The 24,655-nt window shown below is 38.6% G+C and overlaps 1 protein-coding gene across 1 annotated transcript in view; it reads left to right on the top strand.

Annotated features, from left to right (window-relative positions):
* MROH9 (maestro heat like repeat family member 9) overlaps nt 1-7,763 on the top strand; it is a 69,167-nt gene extending 61,404 nt beyond the window's left edge. The window contains exons 19-20 of the mRNA XM_029226922.1: nt 5,841-5,903; nt 7,420-7,763. Coding sequence (XP_029082755.1) covers nt 5,841-5,903; nt 7,420-7,763 — 407 coding nt within the window. The remainder of the gene's footprint in view (nt 1-5,840; nt 5,904-7,419) is intronic.
* The last annotated feature ends 16,892 nt before the right edge of the window (nt 7,764-24,655 follow it).

Here is a 24,655-nt window from a genome sequence, read left to right as displayed (position 1 = left end):
AATTAAAATCACATGGAATGAATAGATAGACAAATGGAACAAAATACCATCTAGAAATAACTGCCAAAACATGCAATATTTTACAGTGAATCACTGGCTTTAACTAATAGTGATGAAAATATGGAATATTCCTTAAATGGTTTGGGGACACATGGTGAGCCATCTGGAATTTTTTAAATTATTTTATTCCTATCCCACTCTTTACACTAAATAAATTCCAGATGGTCAAAGGCTCAAATGCTAAAAATAAAACCATAATAATAAATAAGATTAGATAAAATAGTGTAGAAGAATTTGCTTTATAATCATGGGGTAGGTAAGATCGTTCTAAGTAAAAGTAAAAATCATAAAAGTTGACAAACTATGTAAAAACAAATATTTTTGCAAGGCAAAACCACGATAAACAAAGTCAAAAGCCAAATTGTAATAAAATATTTATGGCACTTATCACATATAAAGGGTGCATGAATTCTTACTGTCTAAAGAATCCTTACAAATCTGTAAGAAAAGCCAAACAACCCACTAGGAAAATGGACAAAGTACATGAAGAAAATTACTTGGCTCATATACATAAAATTTTCACAGCCTCATCCAAAAAGTGATGCAAATTGAATTGATAAAGTGCTTCCATCCATCAAACTGACAAAGAACAAAAATGATTATACTACATAGTTTTGTCCAGGTTGCAGGAAGTAGGCAATCACTTACATTACTGGTCAGAGTGTAAATTACTACAATCTCAGAACAGTTTGGTAATTTCCATCCAAATGTGAAATGCATATTCTTTTGACTTAATAATCTCTTCTCAAGAGAATTTATCCTCTGATATAGTCACATATGAGAAGTGATGTGTGCATGTAGATATTCACTGCATCATTGGCTTTATAATACCATCATCCTTAGCATGTGACTTGTATCCTTATTTGTGTTTTCTGATTACCCTCAGCATTTTCGCAGTGTTACACCAAGGAGAAAGAAAAACGTAAAGAGCAAAAGGTGTCTCTGGGTCAACCTAATTTTACAAAGCTTTCTTCAAAATCCCAACCAGTGATTCATCTTATACCTCCCAATGATCAGAACTGTCACAATGCCACCATCATTTGCAAGAGCTGCTTGGCACTTTTTTTATTGGGCAAGAAGGGGACAATGATATTAGATTGACAGCTAGCAGTGTGTCACAATTGCCAAATTTAAAATTTAAGAGTTTTCGCATAACTATCTGTATTTCCAATTATTTGATAGGGGGAGGAGATAAGGCTACACTGAACCTGCATTTCTGCCTGGTAGCAACTGAGCAGAGCTGACTGCTTGTGGATGGAGCTTGTAGTTCCTGTCTCCACGCTCCCCACCACTACTAACTGTATTTTTCCACGTGCACCTTGTTGGCATTGTGGTTAGTCTGCCGTGTTTCAAAACTTTCAAAACATCAAATTCTATTTGAAAGTTCATTTGTAACTTTCAAAAACACCATTTCAGTAGAGTCATTTAATTTTCAGTTGTTTTTGCCTAATTTTACCACCTGTTTTGCTCCTTTGGTGGTAATGTTGTATTTCTGAAGTTCCTACAGTATAAGAAAGACCCAAATATAATTACGGCTTAAACAAAATAGTACCTTATTTCTCTCTCATTTAACAATCCAAGTATACGTAGACTAGTGTCAGCTCTTCTGTTGCTCTAGTATTCTCATCACACAGTTTCCTACATCAGGTCCAAGATGTTTCCTCCATCTCCTGCAACCACTTCTACATACCAGTCAATTGGAAAGGGGAAAATATCAAGAGGTCACAGGCATCTCTTTAAAGAGCAACTGTAACTTCTGCTAAATGATCATTAGCCCGGAACACAGATATGGCCATACCTAGCTGCAAAGAAGTCTTAAAAGTCTAGTCATCTGCTAGATGGCCACGTGTCCAGCTAAAAATTGGTAGTTTTAGTAAGAGAACTAAAGATAAAGAAGTAATTTGACAACAGGGGAAATTAGTACTCTCTAGCATAAGAAATTTTCATTCATTATTTGTACCCGCCATCTAATTCTGAGAGGAATTGCATTGATTTACAAACTTAAGCAAAAGTATGCCAATTAAGGATACCTCCACAACACAGGGCTTTGTTTTTAAACATTATTCTTAAATTTTTTTTTTTTTTTTTTGTACGCGGGCCTCTCACTGTTGTGACCTCTCCCGTTGCGGAGCACAGGCTCCGACGCACAGGCTCAGCAGCCATGGCTCACAGGCCCAGCCACTCTGTGGCATGTGGGATCTTCCCGGACCGGGGCACGAACCCGTGTCCCCTGCATCGGCAGGGCAGACTCTCAACCACTGCGCCACCAGGGAAGCCCTATTCTTAAATTTTTAAGTCCATGTTCCACCTGTCAATAAGAATATCTTGAGCTTTACTATCTGTAAATTGTATTATGAAAATAATGTATTATTGTGATTTCTGTGGTCACTATTTTGACTGAAGCAGAGGCAGTGTGAAATATTGGTGAGAGTAGATACGTTTCCATTGAAATCTCAGAATGAACACCCACTAGCCGTGTGACCTTCACCAAGTTACTTAATCTCTATGAACTTTTATTTTATCACACGGAAAATGAGGATAATAGGAACAGCAATAAAAATATTTCTTAAATCTATCTGAAAACATGTAAGAGCTTTTATAAAGGCAGTGAAGAGAAAGTAGAAAAACCAAAAGAAGTAGGCCTGAGATTTGGGGATTATTTTCCTTTATAGATTTTCTTTTATAAATTTATAGATCAATTCTAAATGCAAAAAGGGTATTTGGGAGGCTGATAAACTGTGCAGAAATTTTAGCTGTCTCACTGAGCTGGAGGAATAAAACTTGGATTGGACTGACAATGAGGAGGAACCCTGGTAAATACCCCCAAGTTTTCAGCTGGGATCCCTGATGTCTCTCCCCTAAGAGTGAGAGTAAACTAAAAATAGGCCAGCTCTTAAAATTACTGAACCTTTGAATATCTAACTCCCTGGTTGGATTAAGGGGATATACCTCTAGCCTAACTGCCTGCCAAAAAAGCAAAAATAAATCCTCTCTGGGAGAAGATAAATTGCCCAGAGCCTAAAAGTATCTACACAAAATTGTATACACAATAGCTGAGATTTAATCAAAAATAACCAGAGGTTTAGATTTTTTTAATTACAAGGGAAAAAATAGAAACAATCTAGTATATGCAATTATTGAAATTTATCAGATAGGAACTTTAAAATAAATATGATTAGTATGTTCAAAAGATTAAATAATGAGATGGAATGCAGAACTCAATGGGTAAAATTAGCAGCAGACTAGAAAGAACTGAGAAGAGATAAAGAGAATTAGAAATGTCAGAATAAAATATTCAGCCTCAAGATCAAAGGTCAAAGAGTTAAAAATGGAAAATATGAACAGAGCATAATAATATGAGATATGGTTATAAGGTCTAATAAATGCATTCCATAAGGATAGTGGGGAAAGAATGAGACAAAATAAATAGTTGAAGAGATAATAACCAAAAATTTTCCAAAACTAAAATAAGGTAATAACAAGAAATAAAATGTATAAGTCTGGAAAAAAGAAAATAGAACTTCCAAAATTTGCAGATAAATAATTGAGCATTTAGAACACTGGAAAGAATTCAGAAAAACTATTGGAATTAAATAAATTTAGCAAGTTTTCTATATACAATATCAATATACAAAGATCAATTGGGTTTCTACACACTATCAATAAACAACTAGAAAATCGATTTTTTGATGCCTAATGCATTGTACCAAAATTCATCAAATACCTCAAAATAAAACTAAGGAAAGATGTACAAGACTGATACACAAAAAAACTAGAAAATGTTGAGAAGTTTTTAAGAAGACTTAAATAGAGTGATATATCATGTTTACGGATTAAAGAATTAAGTATTGTAACAATGTCAACTCTCTCCAGACTGTTCAGTATATTCAATACAACTCCAAACAAAATTTCACCAGAGGTTTTGGGTGTGTGTGTGTGTGTGTGTGTGAAATTTGAGAAGTTGATTCTAATTTTTACATGAAAATTTAAAGATTTGAGAATAGCCAAGATAATCTGAAGAAGAATCACAAAGTTGAAGAACTTATACTACTGGATATCAAGACCCATTTTACATTAAGGTACTATGGAAGTGGCACAATGTTAAGAATGGAGTCAAGACACTGACCCCTGCACAATTCATGATATAAATGACCCTGCAAAGCATTAGGGAAAAGACTTTGTTTTTTTTCTCTTAATGGTGCTCGATTAATTTCATAGGTAAGTAATCTCAACACCTATTTTATGCCATATAATTCCAGTTGGGCTTGCAATCCAAAAATGTGAAAAGGTAAAACAATAAAGTTTCCAGAAGTAAATATGGGAGAATATCTTTATGACCTTCAGACAGCAAAGATTCCCTATCAGGACTCCAAAATTCACTAACCATAAATTGGACTACATTAAAATTAGGGACTTCTGTTCATCAAAAAAAAAAACCCAAAAAAACAATACAAATGGAAAAGTTTAGCCCTAGGGTAGGAGAAGATATTTGTAATGGGTGTAATATCCTAAGAGATTAGTATCCAGAATTTAAAATGCCTAAGAATAAATAATTTAAAAACACCTCAATATAAAAACAAGTGACTTACTTGAACAGACATTTCACTAAAGAAATATCCAGGGCTTCCCTGGTAGCTCTGTGATTGAGAGTCCGCCTGCCGATGCAGGGGACACGGATTCGTGCCCCGGTCTGGGAATATCCCGCATGCAGCGGAGCGGCTGGGCCCGTGAGCCATGGCCGCTGAGCCTGCGTGTCTGGAGCCTGTGCTCCACAATGGGAAAGGCCACAACAGTGACAGGCCCACGTACTGCAAAAAAAAAAGAAATACCCAAGTGGCCAATAAATATACAAAAATAATACCACCAAACCCATGAAACTGACTGAAAGGTAAAAGACTAACAATTTCAAGTGTTAGAGAGGATGTACAGCAATGGAAATGTAAGAGTGAAAATTGGTACAACCACCTTGGAAACTGTTCTGCAGTAATGATTAAAGGTGAACATAAGCACATCCATTAGCCAGTAAGTCCACTCCTAGCTATATACCAAACAGCAATGCACACAAATCTACGCAAAAATTCATGTACAAGAATGCCCACAATAACCTCATTATTCATAATAGCCCAAAATTGGAAACAACACATTGTCCATCATAAGCAGGATGGCTAAAAAGTGCTGCATTAATAAGATGGAATATCATATAAAAGCATTCTGCAAATTCTTTCTGTAAAGAACCAGATAGTAACTATTTCAGGCTTTGAGTACCATATGGTCTCTGTCGCAACGATGCAACCCTGCTGTTGGAGGGTGAAAGCAGCCGTAGATAATCCATAAGCAAATGAGCCAATAAGCATGGCTGTGTTTCAAGAGAACTTTGCCAACCTCTGTCATGTAGCAATGGAAATGAATGACCTATTGCTATGTTTAAAAACATGGATGAATCATACAATATAACGTTGAGCAAAAGAATGTATTCTGAAAGGTGAAGGAGGAGGCTACAAAGGGCATGAGGAAAATAGTAATATTCTATTTAATGGCCTAGGTGGTAGCTAGACGTATTCACTATGTGGTCATTTATTGAGCTGTACAATTATGATTTCTGCACATTTATATCTCAATAAAGAATTTTATTAATAATTATTTGAAAGCACTAAAAGATGATTCAAGGATAATCTAGAGATGCTTTGCTTTGAAGAAAGCAATGAATGTAGCCAGATAATATCAGATGATGTATTTTCATAACGTATTTTGGAGTAACTTTAATTTTACTTTGTGCATAGGGTACTTGGCAAAATTGGGTGGCCATTTACTGCTCAGAGATGAAATTCAAGTCATGCTTGAGGGTAAGTGTTGAAGTTATAATGAAATCTTTATGTATAGGCCTAAATAACTTCACTGTTTGTGATTCAGTTTATATCTGAGCTCTATAGTGATGCCAGGGATGGGAAGAGGGTGGTAGAGGTAGCTAGGCAGTTAAGGGGAAATCAGTGGAAGGAATGGGTTAAGGGACATCTTCTTTATTTTTTATTCTTTCGCTCTCTGTTTCAATCTCTCCATCTGTCCCTCTCATTAGTTGAGACCTAACTATTATCCTAGAGTCCTTGGGATACAGACAGTTAAGAATTCATTCACTCATTAATCCATTCAACAAACATTTTTCCAGCATCTACTATGTGACAGCACTATTCTATCTGCAGGATATACAGCAGCAGACAAAGCAAAGTCCCTTCCCTCAGAGGATTTACATTTTAGTGGAGAGCAATGTACACTTCCACCAGAAGAAATTAAAGAAGGGTAATGTTTATTCTTTCAAAATGTTTGGATCTTCAGCATCTCTCTCTTAGCCTCTGCCTATTTCCCCTTCAGGATCAGAATTACAAACAGGGGAGGCAGAAAATAAGGTGGCTGCCTTCCTTCCCTTTTTTGGTAATAGGCTTTATATTTTAGAGCAATTTTAGATTAATAGAAATATTGAGTGGAAGATACAGAGGTTTCCTGTATACCTCCTGCCCCCACACATGCAGAGCCTCCCCCAATTACCAACATCCCCCAGCAGAGTGGTACCTTTGTTACAGTTGATGAATCTACATTGACACATCATTATCTTCCTTTTTTATCCATTCATATTTATTGACTGCCGGCTAAATACTAAGCACTCCCTCCATGTCACTCAGAATATTTTTCTTCTTTCACTCTTCCTCCTCCTTCTGTTCCTTCTACTTTTTCTCTCTTTTCTAAATCTGTCCTTTTTTCCTTCTCTATTTCTTTTTATTAAGAAAGAAAATAATAACTTCCCACAAGCTCAACATATGAATATAATGATATTAGCATTTTGGTATATATCTTATTGCAGATATTTTTAAAGAATATAAACTATTACCTATTTATTTTTAAAACTATCATAACTGTTTTATAACTTTTTCACTTACTCATGTGTCAGAAACATCTTTTCATGCCAAGAAATATGGGTCTACATCATCATGTTAATATGTATGTGCTACTTCACTTTATGATATCTCTAATTTTTAAGCACTTTCATATTGATGAACATTTAGGCTGATTCCACTTTTTTCATTATTATGAGCAATATTGAACCTCTTCATGAATATATGTTTATGCTGTCTACCACAATGCTCAGCACATAATAGGCACTCAGTAAACACTTAGTGACTATTTCCTTTTTTCTTTTAATGAGGTCTGGTGAGGATAGAGCATAAAAAACTTCCTGGACGCTATTTGTCAAAGTAACAAAAATTGGGGGAGGGGGGCTTTTGTGAAAGGTGGTGAGTCTATTTAGGGTTAGAGCTTCTCAGACTATGACAGTGATGCCTTGAATTAATGGCCTTTCTGCTGTTACAGCTATTGACCGAGTGCTTCGGGATGAAGATCCTGTGATCAGGGAGTTTGCAGAAATAACAAACAAAATTTTTATGGAAATAGCCCATAGACTGACCTCCTCAAATATTAAACAAAGCTTCCAAAGACTGTTTAACTTAATCTACATCAAAAAATTGAAGCCTCTTTATAATTATAACCTTCCCAAGGACCTGACAGGCAGTCCTATGGGGATTAAAGAAACCAAGAATGATAAGGAAGCCATTACAGACAATAATTATGAAGACGTATTGGTAAAGAACGAAGATGTATCGGTAAAGAATGCAAGGTTCACGAGTGCCTTGGAGCACACCTCCGAAGAGGAATGATTTTCCTTTCCCTCTTGATAACTTGAGTCCGTTTGTAGATGCTTTTCAGAAGGACACTAGAAGCCTTTACTGTCTCTTCTTGATTCTCTACTCAAATATAGAAATGTGTTGCTTCTCTCTGTCTGACAGTGATTAGAAGACTTACTTCATCAAAGCAACTAACAAAATTGAAAAAACATATAAGCGAAGTGTTTGATGAGAAGCTCTTGGAGCTTGAATTAATCAATACATAGCTACTGAACATCTTCTAAGTGCCAGACACTATGCTAGATAGTGAGGATATCTGGATGATGTAAACAAGGTTCCCATCCTCAGGAAGGCCACAGTCTAGTGACACACAGTGTGGTTATTTACACCCTGCTCTGATGAATGCTGCCGAGGGCAGTATCTACTAAGGAAGAAATGGAGCTTGCAGGGGAAGAGGATTTAAAGCAGGCAAACTATTCCAGGTAGAGACACTGAGGCAAGAAGAGTGTTGGGGGAAGCTGGAGAGTTTGTTGTGGGTACAGGTGGTTAAGGAAAGAATAGGGAGAGCTGAGACTTGAGGGGAAGATTGTGCTGTGCCAATGGTTTTAAACTTTTTGAAATGAAAATTGGAGAGTCAACATAGTTAGTGGTTCCCATGGCCGTCAGGATCCAGTTTAACACTTCGTCCTGGTTTATAAGAAAGTTGATATATAAATGTTGAACTGCAGTGATCTTGCTTGACTTAAGGCTCCAGGCTCATCTTTCACTCACCTCACCTTACCTTCCTCCCACCCCTGCATCCCACCCTAGCATAAACCACTTCAGCCACAGGGAATTACTTGCTGGTAGATGAAAGCCCCATTTCCTCTGTTGACTCAGATGTTGTGGCTTTGGAATGTGTCAACTTGCAGTTCACACATGTTCTCATTTCTCTGCCAGCTCGCCTTGCTGGGAGTTGGGGCAGCAGCCATTCTACCTTCTCTTGGGTCCTTCTTCAGCTTCTCTGACTTCTGGGCCAGGTGGGTTTAGTAACGTTGACAAAGGACACCAGCTTCTCCTGCAGGACATCTGCATCATCAACATCATCAGTGTTGGAGGCAATAAGAGACTGATACAGTCACACGCTTGTGGGTTCTACCTTGTCCCTGCTCTCCACTTCACACCCACACTCCTTTCCCAATTGCCTGCCCTGCAGACTTTGAGCTCCAGCACAAGGTGTGAAGATGACAACTTTGCAGAGACTTCTTAACCCGCTCCCACAATTGCTTAGTCAAACCTCTGGTTGTGCCTCTCTAATTGAACCCTGATATATCTGAGACACATTTCCAGTCCTCTATTTTTCTTTTAATTGGGGTAGAGTTGCTTAACAATGCTGTTAGTTTCTGCCGTACAATGAAGTGAATCACCTTATGTATACATATATCCCCTTGCTCTTGGACCTCCCTCCCACCACCCTCCATCCCACCCATCTAGGTCACCACAGAGCACTGAGCTGAGCTCCCTGCTCTATACAGCAGGTTCCCACTAGCTCACTGTTTTACACGATAGTGTATATATGTCAATCCCAATCTCCCAATTCAGCCCTCCCCTCCTCCCCCCACACTGTGTCCACACGTTTGTTCTCTACATCTGTGTCTCTATTCCTGCCTTGCAAATAGGTTCACCTGTACCATTTTTCTAGATTCCACATATATGCATTAATATACAATATTTGTTTTTCTCTTTTTAAACATATTTATTGGAGTATAACTGCTTTACAATGTTGTTTTAGTTTCTGCCGTATAACAAAGTGAATCAGCTATACGTATACATATATCTCCATGTCCCCTCCCTCTTGCGTCTCCCTCCCACCCTCCCTATCCCACCCATCTAGGTGGTCACAAAGCACCGAGCTGATCTCCCTGTGCTATGGGGCTGCTTCCCACTAGCTATCTATTTTACATTTGGTAGTGTATATATGTCAATGCCATTCTCTGACTTCGTCCCAGCTTACCCTTCCTCCTCCCTGTGTCCTCAAATCCATTCTCTACAACTGAGACTTTATACCTGTCCTGCCCCTAGGTTCTTCAGAACCATTTATTTTTTTTTAGATGCCATATATATATGTTAGCATATGGTATTTGTTTTTCTCTTTCTGACTTACTTCACTCTGTATGACAGTCTCTAGGTCCATCCACGTCTCAACAAATGACCCAATTTCGTTCCTTTTTATGGCTGAGTAATATCCCATTTTATATGTGTACCATGTCTTCTTTATCCTTTCATCTGTCAATGGACATTTAGGTTGCTTCCATGTTCTGGCTATCATAAATAGTGCTGCAATGAACATTGGGGTACATATGTCTTTTTGAATTATGGTTTTCTCAAGGTAATGCCCAGTAGTGGGGTTGCTGGGTCATATGGTAGTTCTATTTTTAGTTTTTAAAGGAAGCTCCATACTGTTCTCCACAGTGGCAGTGGCAGTTTACATTCCCACCAACAGTGCAAGAGGGTCCCCTTTTCTCCACACCCTCTTCAACATTTATTGTTCGTAGATATCTTGATGATGGCCATTCTGACTGGTGTGAGGTGATACCTCACTGTAGTTTTGATCTGCATTTCTCTAATAATTAGTGATGCTGAGAATCTTTTCATGTGCTTTTTAACCATCTGTATGTCTTCTTTGGAGAAACGTCTATTTAGGTCTTCTGCCCAGTTTTTGATCAGGTTGTTTGTTTTTCTGATATTGAGCTGCATGAGCTGTTTTTATATTTTGGAGATTAATCCCTTGTCAGTTGATTCTTTTGCAAATATTTTCTCCCATTATGAGTGTTGTCTTTTTGTCTCATTTATGGTTTTCTTTTGCAAAAGCTTTTACGTTGAATAAGGTCTCATTTGATTATCTTTGTTTTTATTCTCATTACTCTAGGAGGTGGGTCAAAAATAGATCTTGCTGGGATTTATGTTAAAAAGTTTTCTGCCTATGTTTTCCTCTAAGAGTTTTATAGTGTCTGGTCTTACACTTAGGTCTTTAATCCATTTTGAGTTTACTTTTGTATACGGTGTTAGCGAGTGTTCTAATTTCATTCTTTTACATGTAGCTGTCCAGTTTTCCCAGCACCACTTATTGAAGAGACTGTCTTTTCTCCATTGTATATTCTTCCCTCCTTTGTCATAGATTAGGTAACCATAGGTGCGTGGGTTTATCTCTGGACTTTCTATCCTGTACCATTGATCTATATTTCTGTTTTTGTGCCAGTACCATACTGTCTTGATTACTGCAGCTTTTTAGTATAGTCTGAAGTCAAGGAGTCTGATTCCTCCAGCTCCGTTTTGCTTTCTCATGACTGCTTTGGCTATAAGGGTCTTTTGTGTTTCCAAAGAAACTGTAAAATTTTTTACTCTAATTCTGTGAAAAATACAATTGGTAATTTGAAGGGGATTTCATTGAATCTGTAAATTGCTTTGGATAGTGTAGTCATTTTCACAATACTGATTCTTCCAATCCAAGAAAAATCTCCATCTGTTTGTGTCATCTTTGATTTCTTTCATCAGTGTCTTATAGTTTTCAGAGTACAGATATTTTACCTCCTTAGGTAGGTTTATTCCTAGGTATTTTACTCTTTCTGTTGCTGTGGTAAATGGGATTGTTTCCTTAATTTCTCTTTCTGATCTTTCATTGTTAGTGTATAGGAATGCAAGAGATTTCTGTGCATTAATTTTGTATCCTGCAACTTTACCATGTTCATTGATTAGCATCATTGATGGTGGCATCTTTAGTATTCTATGTATAGTATCATGTCATCTGCAAACAGTGACAGTTTTACATCTTTTCCAGTGTAGATTCATTTTATCTCTTTTTCTTCTCTGATTACCACGGCTAGGAATTCCAAAACTATGTTGAATAATAGTGGTGAGAGTGGACATCTTTTTCTTGTTCCTGATCTTAGAGGAAATGCTTTCAGTTTTTCACCATTGAGAATGATGTTTGCTGTGGGTTTGTCATATATGGCCTTTATTATGTTGAGGTACATTCCTTCTATGCCCACTTTCTGAAGAGTTTTATCATAAATGGGTGTTGAATTTTGTCAAAAGCTTTTTCTGCATCTATTGAGATGATCATATGGTTTTTATTCTTTAATTTGTTAATATGGTGTGTCACATTGATTGATTTATATATATTGAAGAATCCTTGATAAACCCACTTGATCGTGGTGTATGATCCTTGATCATAAAACCCACCTGTTCATGGTGTATGATCCTTTTTGTGTATTGTTTGATTCTTTTTTTAATAAATTTATTTATTTTCTTACTTACTTATTTATTTTTTGCTGCATTGGGTCTTCGTTGCTGTGCACGGGCTTTCTCTAGTTGAGGCGAGAGGGGGCTACTTTTTCTTTGTTGTGGTGCGCGGGCTTCTCATTGCAGTGGCTTTTCTTGTTATGGAGCATGGGCTCTAGGCACATGGGCTTCAGTAGTTGTGGCACATGAACTCAGTAGTTGTGGCTTATGGGCTCTAGAGCACAGGCTCAGTAGTTGCGGCACAGCAGCTTAGTTGCTCCGCTGCATGTGGCATCTTCCTGGACCAGGGATCAAACCCATGTCCCCTTCATTGGCAGGCAGATTCTTAACCACTGTGCCACCAGGGAAGTCCTGGATTCTTTTTGCTAGTATTTTGCTGAGAATTTTTGCATCTATGTTCATCAGTGATATTGGTCTGTTATTTTCCTTTTCAGTGATATCTTTGTCTGCTTTTTAGTATCAGGGTAATGGTGCCCTCAGAGAATCAGCTTGGGAGTGTTCGTTCCTCTGCAATTTTTTGGAAGAGTTTGAGAAGGATGGGTGTTAGCTCTTCTCTAAATATTTGGTAGAATTTGCCTGTGAAGCCATCTGTTCCTGGACTTTTTGTTTGTTGGAAGATTTTTAATTGCAGTTTCAATTTCATTACTTGTGATTGGTCTGTTTATATTTTCTATGTCTTCCTGGTTCAGTCTTGGAAGGTTGTACCTTTCTAAGAATTTGTCCATTTCTTCCAGGATGTCCACTTTATTGGCATATAGTTGCTTACAGTAGTCTCTTATGATCTTTTGTATTTCTGAGGTGTCAGTTGTAATTTCTCCTTTTTCATTTCTAATTTTATGATTTGAATCCTCTCCCTTTTTTTCTTGATGGGTCTGGCAAAGGTTTATCTATTTTATTTTTCTTCTCAAAGAACCAGCTTTTAGTTTCATTGATTTTTGCTATTGTTTTCTTCATTTCTATTTCATTTATTTCTGCTCTGAATTTTATGATTTCTTTCCTTCTGCTAACTTTGGGTTTTGTTTTTCTTTCTCTAGTTGCTCTAGGTGTAAGGTTAGGTTATTTGAGATTTTTCTTATTTCTTGAGGTAGGATTGAATTGCTATAAACTTCCATCTTAGGACTGCTTTTGCTGCATCCCATAGGTTTCGGGTCATCACGTTTCATTGTCATTTGTTTCTATGTATGGTTTTATTTCCTCTTTGATTTCTTCAGTGCTCTTAGTTATTTAGTAGTGTATCATTTAGCCTCCATGTGTTTGTGGTTTTTACAGGTTTTTTTTCCTGTAATTGATTTCTAATCTCATAGCACTGTGGTCGGAAAAGATACTTGATACAATTTGAATTGTCTTAAATTTACTGAGGATTGATTTGTGACCCACGATGTGATCTATCCTGGAGAATGTTCATGTGTGCTTGAAAAGAAAGTGTATTCTGCTGCTTTTGGACAGAATGTCCTATAAATATCAATTACGTCTATCTGGCCTATTGTGTCATTAAAGCTTATGTTTCCTTATTAATATTCTGCCTGGATGATCTGTCCAGTGGTGTAAGTGGAGTGTTAAAGTTTCCCACTATTATTCTTTTACTGTCAATTTCCCCTTTCATGGCTGTTAGCATTTTCCTTATGTATTGAGGTGCTCCTATATTGGGTGCATAAATATTTACAATTGTTATATCTTCTTCTTGGATTGATCCCTTGACCATTATGTAGTGTCCTTCCTTGTCTCTTGTAACAGTCTTTATTTTAAAGTCTATTTTATCTGATATGCGTATTGCTACTCCAGCTTTCTTTTGACTTCCATTTGCATGGAATATCTTCTTCCATCCTCCACAGGATCCTCCAATTCCTAATCCCCAGAATCTACGAGTATGTTACCTTGCATGGAAAAGGAAGTTTACATATATGATTAAATAAAGAATCTTGAGACAGGGAGAGGAAACTGTATTATCTGGGCTGGCCCCATGTAATCAGAAGGGTCTTTATAAGAGGAAGGTGGAAGTTAGAGAGGAAAGATTTTTGAAGATGCAATGATGCTGGCTTTGAAGAGGGAGATGAGGAACATGAGCCAAGGAATTCAAGGAATGCAAACCTAGAAGCTGAAAAAAGCAAGGAAATGGATTCTCCCCTAGTGCTCCCAGAATGAGCATAGTCCTACCGACACCTTGGTTTCAGCCCAGTGAAAGCCAGTTTGGACATCTGAACCCCAAAACTATAAGATATTAAATTGCTATTATTTTTAGGCATTAATCTGTGGTAATTTGTTAAAGCAGCAATAGGAAACTAATATACCTACCTAGATTTCTACAAAACAAAGCAAACCAAACCAATTCATAACTCCTCACCCTTCTCCAACCCCCACCCTCCCAAAGAAACAGACATAGCAACAAGTATAGTGGACCTTATACAAATGTTGAGGGTTTTGTAAAAGGTCAGATATTCTGTGATATTTACATGTTCTTCAAAGTCCTTTACGCTGGTGACCAAGGATTTCTTCCTCACTTTCAACCTAGTACAGTAACCTCCTCCATCATCTCCTGGTTCTCTCTGCTCTTTCTCCTTCTCTAATTTTTGTCATTTTAATTACAATGTGTCGTGTTGTATTCCTCTTTGGGTTAATCCTGTATGGAGCTCTCTGCACCTCCTGGACTTGGATGTCTATTTCTTTTCCCAGGTTAGGGAAGTTTTCAGCTATTATGTCTATGACTATCATAGCAACTGAGATATCTTCATTTTTTTCAAAGAATAAAAAATATAACTTCTGAATATGGAGTCAAGTGGTGGTGGAATATATAAGGCAGGTCTCAGGAAATAATTCAAGGCAAAGGAAAGCCCTCCATAGCTGAGTCAGCTAATTACCCAGCATAGGCACATGGCTAATCAACCAGAGACCAGTCCCCTTTGGTCTCTGGGTGGCCAAAGTTCTCACCAATAGAAGGTGAGCAGAAGCAAAGTATAAGACTTTAATCACTTGCTTAAGAAGGAAATCTGCCTTATTCCTTCCTGATGGTTGAATGTGGATGTGGAACTCAGCTTCAAACTTGCAGAAAATAATAATATACTATGCCCTTTGGAATATGGAAAAGCCCCTAACAGCCTGGATATCTGGATGGCTTCTCAGAGCAGGTCCTACCCATGCTGGACTTTTACATTAAAGGGAAATAAATGACTACCTATTTTAGTCTTTGCATTTATAGATCTCTCTATTGCAGTGATTTAGTCTTCACTCTAATTAATACAGCCCCTCTCCAAACCCCCAGGTCCCTAAAGCCTGAAATTACACTTTTAAATCTTTACCCTTTGCCATAAAAACAACTCTGTTAAAATGCAAACACTGTATCTCAAGAAGCAGTAGCATAATGAGGTAGCATTCAATTGTGTCTACAAATAAATGAGTCTAAAGGATCCTTTCTGGAGGAGAATGTAAAACATAACACAACTCTTCTATTCAACCAAAACATACCCCTTCCCTGAGGAAGACAATGGCCTCATCCAGTTACTGCTCTTAGCTCCAATTCTGTGACCTCTGAGTGACATGATACCCCCACTCCTTAGTCAAGTGTGGTTTCCCATGGTCTGGCTCAATATACAATGGAAAAATTCTTCCACTGGACTGACAAGAGTAAAGTTGTATTTTGATCCTTTTTTTTTTGTTTTGCTTTTGCTTTTAATGCTCTAGTTTCACTAGACTCTGCTGATTCCTCTTCAAGGAAACCTCCCTTCCTGCCCTCTTCCTTCACCACTTCACCAAGACATAGAAAATCTAGTGGAACTATGAATCTATAGAAAGGAGAATGGTAGGAAATATTCTTCTTGGAGGTCCTTTGTCAGAGGACATGGGAACTGCAATTTTATAATAATATATTGATTGCAACTGGATCACCACTTAGAAATATATTCATGAGGCCAGAAACACCAAGCTGTCCCACAATGTCAGGGAATTTAATTGCTGATATTTTGGAGTCCTATTTCTTTACAGCTTGATTTCAGTTAATGCCTTTCTCCATTCCTTTTATTCTCCCTTTTTACCACCAGCATATATGAAATTTGTCCCAAATATGTTCACAAACTATCAGCTACAGAGGAAAGTATTCCATTAAGGGGTGTAACTGTGGCCAAGTGTAACCCCCCCAAAAATGACTTTTTAATTGAAGAGAAGGGATGAATGGAGGAAAACCCACAAGTAATAGTCTTCTGGGCCAACAGTGGCTAAAATGAACATGACAACCACTACAATAAATGAGTTTGGTAATTCACAGCGTTCTTCAGGAAGATACTGAGGATATAAATCAATAAGGCCTGATATGCATGCAATATTAATTGCATAAATCGTTACAAAACATCTTGGAGTTTGGGAGTATATTAGGTCATTCCTTGCTCTTAAACTGTTCTACACTTTACAGATGTGTTTACTGAAAATCATAAAATAACCCCAACAGTGAAATATTATCTAACTACTTCAGAAAAGTTTAAAATAAGCAGAATCCACACATTCAGAGGATATTACAGGTATTTCAAACACTTGTTTTTACTAAATGAAGAAATATATTTTTAATACTATTCTCTCAAAGCATTAACATTGACTTCCAAAATTTCTCCGCAATTTTTTTAATTTGCCACGATTACAAAGTAACAGATACCTGCTTGTCTTTGTAGGTTCTATTGGTTTCCCACTCCCTTCCCCAAATTATGTTTCTATATCTAAAGCTGAGCATAAGGAACTTTTATTGAACTCTTTGAGTAAACTCTTCCCAAGAGCCAAGCACTTTATATGTATTATATGATTTCATCCCCAACCTCTGAAGGTAATTTTTTTGTTCTCTTTTTATAGACAAAGGAATGAAAGCACAAAGACAGAGATTAATTTGCCCAAGGATACACGACTAGTACATGAAGTTCAAGGGTTCAAACCCAGATTTCCTGACTCTAACCCACCCAACTCTTGACTGATAAGCTCTGTTGCTTCTAATCTTATGAGGCTTATTATATAAGGTCATCACACTTTGTGGTTACAGTATCTTATTCATACAAAGATCCTGATTATCAAAAACATTTTACATCTCTTATCTTCACAACAACTTTATTCATTGTAGATAGGATATATCCCTTTTTAAGATGGTTTTAAAAATAAACTTTAGGTTTGTTACCTTTCCTATTTAAGAGCTGGTCACAGACTGACATAGCCCAAGGAGATGACATAAACTGGTTAGAACCAACAGGTCCAAGATGGTGGACATTTTGACTTCCACTAGACATTGAGCCTCAGTATACGCTCATTGTAACACATCAGCATGCTAAATGACACACCCACAGTCACCATGACAGTTCCAAGGCTGACCATAAAAAGTCAAAAAGTGGGTAGCAGCCCAATTCCTGGAAGTCCCCACCCCTTCCCCCAAATAGCTGGAATACTTCTCCCACTCATCAGCCTGTGAAATTACCCACCCCTATACCCTGAAAACCCTATACCCTGGTGCCTCTCACCTTCTGAAATGGCCCACACTGTGTCTGTGGAGTGTTTCTCTCTAAATAAATCTACTTCTTAACTATCACTTTGTCTCTCACTGAATTCTTTCTGCAACGAGAACATCAAGAACCTGAGCTTCATTACGTCCTGAGACCAGGTGTGTGATCTCAGTTAAAAGACCGTGGGTTCAAGTCCCAATCTGGGTTTTGGCTGGGTTCAAGTCCCAATCTGAGTTGCACGGTTTCAAGTATACAATTATAAATTGTTAACATATGCTATGAAAGGAAATACATTGCACTCTGTGATCTAAAGGGACCTACTATGAAAGGTGGATTTGAGAGGTTTCTTTAAGTTGAGATATGGGGGTTATAAGGAATGTAGCAGTGGAAGAACTGGAGATCACTCAGGCAGCTGGAACATGTGTGAAGGGATGGAGGCAGCAATGAGTTGGCACATTTAAGACACAAAATAAATCAACTGCACTCCAATAAAAATTAAAAAAAAATAAAAAAAGAAACAAAGACGGCCAGGGTTGATGGAGCACAGTGTGTGCAGGAGGAATAGCACAGGATGATACTGGAATTATTGACAGGGGTGAAGTCTGTGCCAAGAATTTGGTGTTTTATTTCAAGTTTAATGAGAAGCCATTGAAGAGTTTTAGGCAGGGAAATGACATCCAATCTGAGGTTTTAAGAAAGATCGCTTTGGCTGCTTTGTCAAGACAGCATTGGAGGTGAGAAAGTGTGAAATCAGGGAGACTAATCGGGCTGTTACACAAGGCCAAGAAAGAGGTGGAGGTAGTGAACTATGCTGCGACTCACGAGATAGATAAAGCATCCCAACTAGGATGTGTACCACAAACCAAGGTCAAATAGTTACCAGCTCATTGCGACCCACATGCTCCGGGAGAAGGCCACTGATTAGCTGTTCTAGCAGTAACTGCATAGACTCATGCTTTCCTAAGACCAGCATCTCCTGCCAAGTTCACAAATTCTGACCAAGACCTTGCTTTCTTCTTCTGTCTTAAAACCTCCCTTTGATAATTCCAGCACCTGAAATGTGTAAGTACCTTTCGCAATTCCCCCCTTTTAAGACATTGTGAAACTCTGTGAAGGCAGACCAGCTTTCCATGGTCTGCAGGCTTCCCTCTGGTATGTGGCAGCTTTGACAGTAACGTGGGCTGTGTGCTATCAGGGAAAACAGAAAGAAGTGGATGGAGTCAATGTGTATCTTAGACATAGACTCCATAGGTCTTGAAATCGAACATAAGGGTAAGAGAAGCAAGGTGATAAAGATCAGTCCCAAATTTCTGCTATTTCAACTCTAAGAAAATAAATCTGAGGAACTGATATAATATTTAAGAGCAGATGCTTTGGATCTGGTGAGACAGAAACTGACTCCTTACCCTGTGACCCAGTCGTAATTTTGGGAAAGTTACTTGCCTATGACAAGCCTCAATTCCCATAAATGTGAAATGGGGGAACACAAATAGAACCCCTGTCCTAAATTCATTATGAGGACTAAATGAAAAAACTATTATAAAGTACTTGGCACAGTTCTTAGCATACATCCAACAGTAAATGATACTTACTGTACTGAAGAATATTCACAAGCACAAATTCTAATATGCAAGACATTTAGTTTAATATGTTACCTGCATTTTTGTCTATAACAACTTAATTTTTATCACAAGCCCTCCCTTTTCTGCCTGGTAACAGAAACGTCTTCTCAGTTAATTCAGGTTGCTACCCCAGCTTCATCCTGTGGGTCTGATCTTTAGGGGCTCATGTGGCACCAAGCCATCAGGTGCTTGGGCAGGGGGCACAGAAGAGTGATGCAGCTGGTCCTGAGCCAGCATCTCCACAATGACATCTCTGAGACTGCCTCATGTCTGTTAGGTGTTCAGTCATTCCTCCTGATGGGGAGGAAAAACTGCTTCCTCTATCCTTCTAGGTTTTTTTGCCTGGTCTAATAATTAAAATGACATTAGACAAATTAAGAGGAGAAAATAAAATGTTAATTTCATATGTACAGGAGTTCATAGAAATGTGAAACTCAAAGAAATGATCAAAGCAGGCAGCTTTAATAAGTTTTGGACAAAGAAACAATAAATTTGTGAAGAACTGACAAGACAAAGAAACTTAGGCTTGGGTACTAATTATTGAAGAAACTAAGCAGAGATACATAACTTCACAGCCCTGAATTCCCTGTCTCTGGCAAAAGGAGGTCTCTCTACCTCCTAATGCAGGAAGGGTAACTTTCACATGAGAGATTTATTTTCTGCTTTCAGGGGGACAGAGAGGAGGGTCGGAATGTCCTTTCTGCACCAGCTGTTTCTCAAGTAACTTCAATTAACAATAATCAATATGCCAAAGTGATATATTTGGGGGTGGCCTGCCCTGAACCCCATCAATCCATTAGGTCACCACTGCGCCCTGTTCATTCCCATGCCAAGATCTCATGACACTCAGCTCTCTCTGCCACTCATGCCTCTTTGACATATGATAAAGAATCAGTTCCTGCTGCTAACCACCACTGTGAGAAATTAGGTAGGGCTGCCTAAGGCGTTTTGCCCTTTATGCTCTACTGTTCCCACTCCATGTTGGGCCAGGGAAGGTCTGGGGTCTTACCAGCTTCCGTGTACTTTCCTGGGTCTATAAGGATGGGTGCGAGGCTCAGGTTCTCTGTCACAGATCTGCATTTCTCCCTCTCTCCCATGGAGGGAACTTAAGGGACGGGTGGCTAGAACCAGAGGTTCCAGTTCTCTCTCCTCCACTGAGAAGACAAGCTCACCTGGCCTGATGGATGAGACAAAATTATGTCCTTTCATATCTTTTATGTCCGGAGCTCACAATTTAATTTTTGTTTATTGTGTTCTAGTCTGTTATGCCTTTCCTGAGGGCACTAAGTTGTAGCTGCTATTGGAAGGAGGGAAAAGATCATAAAGTTTGGGGGATATTGAGAACAAAAAAATTGGTTAATTATCAAAATATTATCCCGTTATATAGTTATTATCATTGTTCATATTTACTGTGAATTCGTTGATTTAAGGAGGGTTTATAAAGTTGTGAATAAGCACTTAGGCTCTGGAGCCAAATCGCTTGGGTTCAAATCCTAGCTCCACAGCTAATTATTTCTTTGGGTGATTGACTATGTTTTTAGTGCCTCGATTTCCTTATTTGTCATCGAGATGATCATGGTACCTTCCTCCCAGTGTTGTTTTGCGTGTTGAATGATATAACAAAGGTAAAGTGGTCAGAACCGTGCGCATAGTAAATGCAGTAAAAGTGTTTGCTACTATGACTATTAAGCTTGTCATGCTCTTCTAACACCTGGCACAGATTCACTGAACATATGGGAATTGGTTCTATAACTATTGGGAGAAAACAAACCACTGTGTCACTCCCCAAAGAAATATGGTATATGAATCCATAAGATGGGACTAAAATCTCTGTTCTTACCAGCATTAAATCAGATATGAAGCATATATTTAAACTATTTAACTAAATACAGCTTGAAAAGACTCCTCCTCATCATTTATTTGTTCTATTTTTATTCAATTAAGTATATGTTTACTAGCACTAGCCACTGCACTAGAAACAGGAGGCAGAGTTTAGATTTCATGGTTCTCACAATCTCCTGGAGGAAGACAAACATAAATAAACTGAGAAAGAAAAAACAGCCCTGACAGCTTTCCAGCCTTTGTTCATGGTTCACAGTTCCAGGTGACCAAAATGATACTAAGTCTATGCTAAAACAATAAGGTTCATTCTCTGCTCTTTCTCTAAGAAATTCTATAATTTTTCCATAATCTTGACACCAGTGACCAGACAACAGAGAAAAATTTGTCAAATCCAGCCATGCTCTACCGGGGAGGATGAAGGAGTACTATTCTTAAAACGATCAGATTTGAAAAGAAGACAGATTTCCAGATTCATTACACAAATTCTGGCATAGCTTGTGATCCATTTGAAATGTTAAGCTAGCTGTGGCTTAGTAATATTTAGTATACCACAGGGCCAGTCTAGTTAATGTAAAATATCTGTGCCCAAAGTGCTGAGATTTAACATTAACAATGTGAAAAAGAAGAATGAAATATTGCCATCTGCAGCAACATGGATGGACTTACAGATTATCATACTAAGTAAAGTAAGTCAGACAGAGAAAGACAATATTATATCACTTATATGTGGAATCTAAAACAATAATACAAATCAACTTATTTATAAAACAGAAACAGACTCACAGACATAGAAAACAAACTTATGGTTACCAAAGGGGAAAAGGAAGGGGAGGGATAAATTAGGAGTATGAGATTAATAGATACATACCAGTATATATAAAATAGATAAACAAAAAGAATTTATTATATAGCACATGGAGCTATATTCAGTATCTTGTAATAACCTATAATAGAAAAGAATCTGAAGCTGTACACCTGAAACTAACACAACACTGTAAATCAACTATAGGTAAATAAATTTTTAGAAAAATCACTGTGACTTGTGAAGTCATTTAAACTGCTCTGAGCTATACTGCTTGTTTGTAAAATGGAAGAGATAACATCTATTTTGCAGGACTATAGTGAGGATTAGAAGCAATGCATGTACATCTCTTAATATGGTGTTCGGCACATGGTAGGGACTCAAGAATTGTGTTCTACTCTGAATGCTTGTAGGGTACTGGGTAATGCCACATATACCTCATTTAATCCCCAGGGCATCATTGTAATGTAGGTTATCATGGTTTTGCATTGGAGGAGACTAAGACTCAGAGTGAATTGTTACAGACCCTTATATGCTCTGATATGCTCACAGGTCACTGCAGGGAAACATACTTGCTACATAAATGAAACAGTTCCAAGTAGCATTGTGGCTCCAGTGCAAGCACAGCATTAGTCCTCTAAAAACTTCAGAATGCCTCACTTGGCTTAACTCTTCCTCAGACCCTAGAGAGACCCAAAAACTAGCTCCCAAATCAACCTCCTGGTGAATGGGTCAAAATGGACTCTTGGAGTTGGGGGCAAAGGGATATATTTTCTTAGGGTTTTCAGCTCACATTACCATTGAGTGTTTACTGTATGTCCAGCACTGTTCTAAGTGCTGGGGATACAGCAGCAAAAAAAACCCAAAAGGAATCCTCGCCTTGATGAAGTTTATATTGTAGCAGAAAATAGGAAAATAGACAGTAAACAAAATAAATAAATAAAAGATAGACAATGCTGGCTGACGGGGTGTATTGTAAGGAAAAAAAATAAAAGTAGGGAAGGGGGAGAAATGTGAATGAGAGTGAGCTGTTCCAGCAGCCTCTTTTACTCTGCACGTGCCTAGGGTGTAAAACCAGAAAAGGACATCTCAGTACTGGATGTATCAGAGCAGGGCTCATTTGCTTTTTCCCTACCACAGAAGATTATGGCTAAGAGAGCTACTCTTCTTGGAGTTGCCTGGATGAAGAATTTGAGCCTACCTGCTTGAGAAATACAGTGGCATCAGGCGACTGTGGACATTCAGGATGGAGGCTTTGCTTACGTGGGTTGGTAACTTTCTGTTATTGCTAATGTTGTTTACTTTAGGTGGCCCAGATAACTTGGCAAGCATACTACTGGAAGGGACAATTTGAGGGCACTCTCCTTGCAGAGTCACCTACCAGTTCAACAAACACACCATGCTCCATGCCAGGCTCTGTGCTGTCCCTGGGAACTCTCTACCCATATAATTTAGTTGCCCTATCAAACAATTTAAAGGGAAGGAGAAGTCGAAGGAAGAGAGTACTTTATAAGGCAAATAAATCAGTTCATGCTATACTGGTGCATACCAGGATTCAGAGATTTTATTTTATGATTTGAAATAAAAAGGCACTTTCACATTTATTATCTCATGACCATTTTTGTTATAAAAGATATTTACAAAGCACATTGTAAACTGATCCCTCAATTGCCATCAATTAACTTTCAGTTTCTTACCTCATAATACTGGTTTTGAATTATTTACCTTTATACTGTCTGCTTTGCTCTCTCTGCAGCCAGTGACTTTCACCTCCTTATGACTTCAGTCCCCAGTCCCACAGCAACACCCTGGATGTTGTTATCACCAGGAATTACCCCACCACTCGTATAAACACAAGCAATCCTGCTTTGGGACCTCAACCTCTTATCTTTCCAAAACCCTGACACCTTCTGTATTAGCTGTTAAAAGCTGCCATAACAAAGTACCGCAGAATGAGTGCCTTAAACAACAGAAACTTATTTTCTCACACTTCTGGAGGCTACAAGTCCCAGAGGAAGGTGCTGGAAGTTTTGATTTCTTCTAAGGTATCTCTCCACTGGATTAGTCAGGGTTCTTCAGAGAAACAGAGCCAATAGGATATATGTAGATCTGTACAACAGGAGATTTATTGTAGGAATTGGTTCACATGGTTGTAAAGGCCAAGAAGTCTCACTGTCTGCTCCCTGCAGGCTGAAGAAACAAGACAGCTGGTGGGATAATTAGGTCTGAGCCCAAAGGCCTGAGAACCAGGAGCTCCAGCGTTGGAGGGCAGGAGGAAATGGATGTCTCAGCTCAAAAAGAGAGAGCGAGGGCTTCCCTGGTGGCGCAGTGGTTGCGAGTCCGCCTGCCGATGCAGGGGACACGGGTTCGTGCCCCGGTCCGGGAGGATCCCACATGCCGCGGAGCAGCTGGGCCCGTGAGCCATGGCCACTGAGCCTGCGCGTCCGGAGCCTGTGCTCCGCAAGGGGAGAGGCCATTACAGTGAGAGGCCTGCGTACCACAAAAAAAAAAAAAAGAGGAAAATTCACCCTTCCTCTACCTTTTTGTTCTATTCAGCCCTAAATGGACTGAATGATGCCCACAGGCATTAGTGAGGACAGGTCCTCTTTACTCACTTTATTGATTCGATAGTAATCTCTCAAAAACACTCTCACAGACACCCCCAGAAATCATGCTTTACCAGCTATCTGTGCATAACTTAGCCCAGAAAAGTTGATACCTAAAATTAACCATCACAGGGGCTTCCCTGGTGGTGCAGTAGTTAAGAATCCGCCTGCCAATGCAAGAAACACGGGTTCGAGCCCTGGTCCGGGAAGATCCCACATGCCACGGAGCAACTAAGCCCATGCGCCACAACTACTGAGCCCACGTGCCACAACCACTGAAGCCTGTGCACCTAGGGCCCGTGCTTCGCAA

Source organism: Monodon monoceros, unplaced genomic scaffold, assembly GCF_005190385.1.
Source record: "Monodon monoceros isolate NGI ecotype Baffin Bay Population unplaced genomic scaffold, NGI_Narwhal_1 Super_Scaffold_18, whole genome shotgun sequence".
Classification (NCBI taxonomy): domain Eukaryota; kingdom Metazoa; phylum Chordata; class Mammalia; order Artiodactyla; family Monodontidae; genus Monodon; species Monodon monoceros.
The sequence above is the reverse complement of the archived record's forward strand: the minus strand, read 5'-3'. Positions and strand labels throughout refer to the sequence as shown.